General features: G+C 53.4%; 1 protein-coding gene across 1 annotated transcript in view; it reads left to right on the forward strand.

Annotated features, from left to right (window-relative positions):
* Positions 1-7067, forward strand: part of SULT4A1 (sulfotransferase family 4A member 1) — a 37268-nt gene extending 30201 nt beyond the window's left edge. Inside the window, exons 5-10 of the mRNA XM_025399627.1 lie at positions 216-299; positions 460-624; positions 1888-1929; positions 2418-2545; positions 3347-3497; positions 6410-7067. Of these exons, the coding sequence (XP_025255412.1) occupies positions 216-299; positions 460-624; positions 1888-1929; positions 2418-2545; positions 3347-3497; positions 6410-6522 (683 nt within the window). The 3' untranslated portion in view covers positions 6523-7067. The remainder of the gene's footprint in view (positions 1-215; positions 300-459; positions 625-1887; positions 1930-2417; positions 2546-3346; positions 3498-6409) is intronic.
* The last annotated feature ends 210 nt before the right edge of the window (positions 7068-7277 follow it).

Here is a 7277-nt window from a genome sequence, read left to right on the forward strand (position 1 = left end):
TTCTGGGGCGGGGTGTGTGTTGTGGTTCTGGGGCGGGGTGTGTGTTGTGGTTCTGGGGCGGGGTGTGTGTTGTGGTTCTGGGGCGGGGTGTGTGCGTTGCATTTGCTGCAGTTACTCTTGGGTTCCTTTGTGCTCTGGCACCCGGGCCTGTGGTCAGCACGGGCCAGGTCAGCCTTTGCAGGAGCGTGGCCTTTCAGGGCTTGCTTGGTGTGCAGGAGGGACCCCATCTGCGGGTCTGCTGCCGGCTGGCGCGTGCTATCGGTTTCCCAAATGGGTCCTCACCGTGGCTCTGTGTCATGGTGAGGAAAGAGCGAGGTCATGCGGTGGTCCAAGGTCACATGCACCACGGAGCTGACTGCTGGGTAAGCCTGTCTGACGCTCTGTGGGCCTCCCACCTGCCTGCCTCTTGTCCACACAATTTGACACAGAGCCACATTTAGGGTCCCTGTTCATGCCCAGAGGACGGTGTAGTAGAGAGGAGGATGTGGCCCAAGCAGGTCGGAACCCTGGTCCTGCTGCTGACCTCTATGAAGCCGTTGGCTGTGGTTTCCTGTGGTTCTGGGGAACAACACAGGCTCTGGACACTGGCTGCTCAGGCCAAAGTCCTGACCCACCCAAGCCTCTGTAAAGTGGGGAGGTGACAGCACCCCCTGTCACTGCATGGCTGGGAGGACTGTGAGAATCACCTACGTGTAGGCGTGGCACGGGCCTGCCTGGTGTGTAGCTTTTTGTGGAGGTGTCATGCACAGTGAGGTGTACTCGGCACACGTGTGGGACTTGACAGCCTTTTACCTGTCACATCCGGGCAGCCACCTTCCAGATCCAGAACATTCCAGCTTCTTGCAGTTGACAGCCCTGCTTCGCAGAGGCCACTGCGCTCTGATCTCCCTCGCCGGAGCTTGGTGTTGCCTCTTTGGAAGCTGTCGGGTGTGGGACTCTCATGTGTTTTGCTCTCTGGCTTCTGTGTGGACGGCGAGGCTCCTCCACCCACGTGGCGCGGAGCTCCGTTCTTTCCTGTGCTGTGGTTGGTGCTCCATTGCAGCACGAATATGCCACCGCTGCTTCACCCATCCAGTGTTGCCGGGCGTGGAGGCCGTTTTCATTTTGGGGTGGTCATGAATAAAGCCTCCGTGGATGTTCTGGAGTCCTGGTGGATGTCAGCGTTTGTGCTTATTGGGCCCATACCCAGGAGTGGAATTTCTGGGGCCCTGGGTGTGCATTTGTCAGCTGGTCACTATTTTGCCACAGTGACATGGCATTGGACATGCACTGCCCAGGGCCAGTGAGGCCCCCACATGAGAAGGTGAATGGGGAAAGTGCCCGCCTGGCCAGCTGCCCACACATCTGAGGGGCGGCTGCCAGGTCAGCAGTTTCCTCCTGGGGTGTCAGTGTCCTCAGTGATGACGGGCTGAAGTTTTAAGGTCCAAACACACACTTTATTCCAAGCCCTTAAAGGGAGGTTCATCCTTCTCTGCCTTCCAGGCTCCGCAGTGGAAGTGGTGAGACCTGTTGCTTTCAGTCCATCAGGGTCAAGGCCACCAGTCCTACCTGGACCTTTAAGAGCTGCTGGGGTCAGTGCTAGGACTTCATTTTCTACCAAAGCCAGTCTGAGTGACTCAGTGGCATCCCTGGGACAGTCAGCGTTTCGCCTTCTAATTGGCATGGGTTTATTCTTTTTTTAGGAACCTCAGTAATGGATTGTTTTAATAGAGGTTAAGTCACAGTTTTAGGAATTAGTATTGTTTACATCTTACTCCAGAAAACTACCCCTGAGTGAGCGTGGTTGTCTCCAGGGTGTGAGTCCGTGAGTTCTCACCCCGGGTTGAGAGGGAGTGCTTCCTGCCGGAGCCCTCACCGCCCATGCTCCACTGAACCGCGCAATTCCAGGGCGCTTTTCCCACGAGCTGCGCACTGTGCCAGGCACCCTGGGTATCCCCACTTCATCCTCACAGTCACCTTGACCCAGACACGCTGGCTCTGTGTCATGGTGTGCAGCCTCTTGCTGCGGCCCCGTCGCTAGTTCCAGATGGAGAATGTGCGACTCAGAGTGGTGAAGTGGGCCGTCCCCTGCCAGCTGACCTGGGCGCTCTGCCTGATTCCCGCTGGGTTTCATAACCAGCAAGTGTCCCGTGACACGTTGCTGGACGTGGCCTGGCAGAAACGCCCCTTCCTCTGAGATGGACATCACACCGGCAATGAGCTGCCCCAGGAGGATTCTGCTGACCACTCCGGCAGGCTGATTTTAAGCTGGCAGTGTCCTTCTTGCAGCGTCTCTTCTGAGAGCCAGGTTTCTTCACTCTCTCTCCATGGCTACCCTTTTTCTTTGAAATGGAGTTCTTGGTGGCAGGGCAAGGGACAGGGAGCTCTTTATTCCTTGGCTCATTCTCTAATAACTGTTCCTCCGACTCTCCGTCAAGCCCCGCGCCGCGGGTGCACCACACCCCTCCCCATGGGAGGTAGCGCAAGGCCGGAATCAGACCCGCATTGCTGCCGCAGGGGTCCCCGCACTGTGGGGCCCAGGGAGGAGCTGACGCCCACACCAGCGGTCAGAGAACATTTTCTTTCAAGGTTTCTGAAGTGCTGCATTAAAGAAATTAAATCATCTTTTCACTGTAGGACTTTTCAGAGGCTCTAATGTGGGAATTTGCTTTACAAACCTCCGGAGAGGAAACAGCCTGCAGCGTTTTCCTGATGAGGACCAAGGCACCTCTAGGCGACAGCTCAGGGCTCTGATTGAGAAGAGGAGGAGCCTCCTTATCTTCTGGGGAGAAAGTGGCAGGGGTGGGGGGCTGGGGAATGGCCCCTCAAGATGTTAGCCACATCAGTGACATGCCGCTGTCAGGTGTGGTAAAATAATGGGGCAGGGTACGGCAGGCATGACGGAATCTCGCGTCTGATGAAGCGGGCTTCCTGCCCAGTGCAGGGCTGTCTGGAGACCAGAAGGGCCTCCCTGTGCTCCCAAGGGCCAGCCCAGAGGCCAGCTGACGGGCAGCAGGAAGGGAAAGAGGAGCCCATTAGGTCTTGCTCCTCACAAGAACGATGTTCTGAAATATGTTTTTTACTTCTTGCTGCTGTTAAAAATTAACCACAGCCTCTATTAAGACCTCATGTCTGCATCCCAATTCCCTGGAGGAGCAGGGTTTGAATTCAGGATCTCCACTTGAGAGCTGAGCACGCTTGGGCAATTCCTTAACTTCATAGTGTTATTTCCAGACAAGGCTGATGTCAGCCTTGTCATGAGCATTAAGTAAGGAAGGCCACGTGTAAAAAGTCCCCAGTGTGTGCCCAGCTTGGAGTCATGTCCAGTAAAAGGCCCCGCCTCTGATGGGCTGCTCTGCTCTCTGCACTTGTCTTCCAGGACCTGGTGACGATGGTGGAGCAGCTGGCCAGATTCCTGGGGGTGTCCTGTGACAAGACCCAGCTGGAAGCCCTGACAGAGCACTGCCACCAGCTGGTGGACCAGTGCTGCAACGCCGAGGCCCTGCCCGTGGGCCGGGGTATGTGCCCCACCCCGCCTCCCGCCCAGGCACTCCCCGCCCCAGCCAGGCTGCTTTCTCTGCCTGCTTAGAGAGCCAGGTCTAGCTTGTTGCCCTCCGTGCTCTCCTTTTCCAGCAGTCTGTAGCTGGCCATGGTCTGTGCTCTGTCGGCTAGTGCCTGTGGATGGCACAGAGCTCATGGAGTGACAGAGTGCCCTGCCCGCTGGTGTTTGCAGTGCCTCCAAGCAGACAGTGTTTTACTGTGAAGAAGTGCGTTTCAGGCTTTGTGGGTGGGATGTTTCTGGGGGGGGGGGGTCTACTCCGATGGCCTGAGATCAAACGCCTCACAGAGCAGATCCAGGAGATGGGTTTGGTGCGATGACATTTCAGAGCACAAAGTGTGCTAACGGGTTTCTCAGTCTCTAACTGACTCATGGGAGAGTTCAGTGAAGTGAGCGGGAAGGTAGGAGACACCGTTTTTCCTCCTTCACTGAGTGGACGCTGACCGAGCATCTTCTGGGTGCAGGCAGCACGGATGGGGCCTAGCCCCACCTCGGGGCGGTGAGCTTAAGCAGACAGTACCAAGCTACGCCGCTGCACAGAGCGAGGCCAGTTCCTGCTCTTGGTGGCAAGTGACAGTGGGCCTGAGGCAGCTGGAGATGGGGACAGTGTTCCTGACAGGAATCCTCCCCAGATCCACCTGGGTTGCTCCCCCTGTCCTTAAGGCTGTGTGGCATTTGACCCTGATGGTGGAGAGCCCAGGCTCTTAAATCCCAGGGTGCTGGCCTTGGCCATAGGAGGCCTCCTCTTGGTAAGTATGAACCTTACGGACACTTGGTGTGTTGGGCACTTCCTGGGTTGAGGAGAATGTTTGAGGGGAGGGCCCAGAAATGTGGATGGGTCTTCAGCAGCAGCCCCCATAAAATGGAGTGGGAGATGCCTGGGACGGATGAGAGAAGTGGTGGGCTGCAGCTCAGCTCTGCTGCCCTCTGGGAACGCAACTTAGGTCAGGCCTTGAGCTTTTGCGGCTTTTTGTTCTCTGAAAAGGGGCTGATCATGGCTCAGGGTGGTTCTGAAGGTCAAGCGCAAAGCGCCGTCTCTAAAGGCAGAGCAGTGGACTCCTCAGAAGGAAGTTAACTCAACCACAATCCCTCTCGACTTCTTTCCTGGCTACATCTTCATAAATATTTATTATTTAACATTTATTTGCTCTTTTTTAGTTTTGCTTTTGCTGTGTCTTGTTATCCTTGGATGTGACCTTCTCCAAAATACCCCTTTTGGTTCATGTGTGTGGCGAAGCAGCGTCGAGAACATACTGTGTGCCCATATGCTCCTTCCCTTGGGTTTGCTTTATCATGGTTTACCTTGGTTTTGCTTTATTTCAGTTCTTTGATTTGTTTTCTTTTAGCACATTGCCTCTTTGCTCGGAAGATCTTCTTGAGTTGGTGAGAATGCAGGGCCGAGTAGCCAGCTGCATTGCTTAGATTTGATTCATGTCACAGCATAAATTGTCTTGATTCCAAATCCTAAACCAGGTGGGTGACTCCTCTGATGAGCTCTCAGCTGTCTCAGCTGAGAAAAATAATGATGGGAAAATATAGTTTGGTTGCTCTAGTAGCTTCTAATTCTGTCCCTTAGGTATCATTAAAGGGTTACAAGAACAGTTTTTCTTGTTTTTTTTTCCCTCTCCAACACTGATAGATGATTTTTTGTTACCAAAGAGAAAGTCCATGTTACGGTGGGTATTTGAGCTCAGCATTTGCAGTGTTGCAGTTTCACACCTGAGGTCCTGCCTGGACAAGGACCACCGTTAATAACAGAGCTAGTGAAGGACGTTTGCTGGAGACAGAGCTCTGATCTCAGAGATGCTGACAACAGAAAGAATTCTAAACGAGCAGTTCTTTGAAAGCAGGGAGCCAGTACTCGGGTGATGCGCTCACAGTCCCATAACTGGGAAGTTCGGAATCCCCGCTCCAGACATCTTCATAGCCACCGTTGCTATTGGACTAGACCAACCTAAGACTTTATGTTAACAAAGACAATGGGAGCAACGACTTCTCTTATCATGTTGAGCTCTCTGTCTTTTGTTTTTCCAAAGCCTTCATAGTGCCTGCAGTTGAGCCCACAGCTCAGCCCTCCATTGTGGCTGCCAGGAAGAGGCCTGGGTTTCTGACCAAGCCTAGGCTCGAGCGGCTGGGGGCTGTGCCCAGACTCATTTTATTGTTGACTCAGGGAATTCTCACTGCAGTGCGTATTTTGCCTCTAGTCTCTAAAGCTAGCTAATACTGCAACTATTTTATTCACCTTAAATTCCTCCCCAGGGTTTGCCAGGGCAGGCTCCTTGAAATCTGCATCTTTGGCGCAGTCAGGAGGGCTTCCTACTTGCTGTAAAATTTTCTGCACTGTGGATGGTTTTTTTTCCTTTTCAAATGCTCCCGAAGCCAGTGACGCCTTGGTGGCGCTGTTGAGCTGCGAGTGGATAATGCCGTGGGGAGGGCCAGAGCTGCCTGCGATGCCCAGAGCAGTGCACTCCCGCGGCAGATCATACTCACTCCTGGGATGTTTATTAAACACCTGCCGCGTGCCAGGTGCCGTTCTAGGTGCTGGGGACTCAGCACCGAACAGGAGTAGAGTCTCCCTGGCGGGCCCCAGCAGGGGGTGCGGAATGGCACCAGGAGGTGGCTGTGGCTCACTGCGCTACAGCCTCAGAGGGAAGCTGGTTCAGGTCACGTTCTGCTGCATCCAATAGTTTCACAAATGTTAGGGGACCCACCTGTCTGTAGCTCAGACTGCCCTTCCTGCCCCCATAGGCCAAGTTCAAAGGGACCCAGGAATAGATCTGGAATGTTCCAGATCCATTTCCAAGGCTTCCTTTAGTTCAGTAGCTGGCCCGACAGCAAGTGGCCCCAGCAGTTCTCTTGTTTGCATTTCAGGAAGAGTTGGGCTATGGAAGGACATCTTCACCGTCTCCATGAATGAGAAGTTTGACTTGGTGTATAAACAGAAGATGGGAAAGTGTGACCTCACGTTTGACTTTTATTTATAATAACAGAAACAACAACCTGCATGCTCACAATACCCAGACACTCTACTAGCCAAAAGTCCTGTATGCATTCATTTATTCCTTGCTGGACAAACTCTGGAAGCAGCGTGTGAAACAGCGGGGGAAGGGAAGAGCGGCGTGAGCGGAGGCAGTGTGATGATTCCCAACCCAAAGCAGCTGTCTCGCCTTCAGAACGTGCAGCCTCTCCATGTCTGATTACAGTCAGTCTCCACATTGCAGTTCCAATGGCCTGGACCATAAGGATAAAGCCTGTAATATATGCAACTAGAATGTCTGCCTTTTCAACCCCGTATTAGTTATTGTATTTTATAGAGCTTTTCACTGGAAATCTACATAAATGTCAGTAAACCAAATAAAAGTTCATTTCCAAGGGGAATCAGGAGCGAGCCACACCCGAATGGTAGAAAGATCTCAGGGTTAACTCTTTATTTTTGTAGTTTTATTATCTAAGGCACAGCCATTCTGTTCTCACTTGGTTCTGAGATAATGGTGAGAACAGAGGATGAGTTGGGTCTGTTGGGGGGAATCTGGACACTTGTTTATTCTGACGGAGTTCACTTCTTCAGAACCTTCCTGAAATAAAGCAGAAACCGGTCACTAGGTCTTCAGAAAGGACGTCCCTCTGCCAGAGACTTCCAGCGGGCGGCTCTAGAGGCCCTATAGAGAGGAGCCCGCGGGGCGTGTGCTGATGGAAGTCTGCTTGGTGAGGCGGGCAGGTGGGAGTCTAACGCAGTCAG

This window comes from Theropithecus gelada, chromosome 10, assembly GCF_003255815.1.
Source record: "Theropithecus gelada isolate Dixy chromosome 10, Tgel_1.0, whole genome shotgun sequence".
NCBI classification, from domain to species: Eukaryota; Metazoa; Chordata; class Mammalia; order Primates; family Cercopithecidae; genus Theropithecus; species Theropithecus gelada.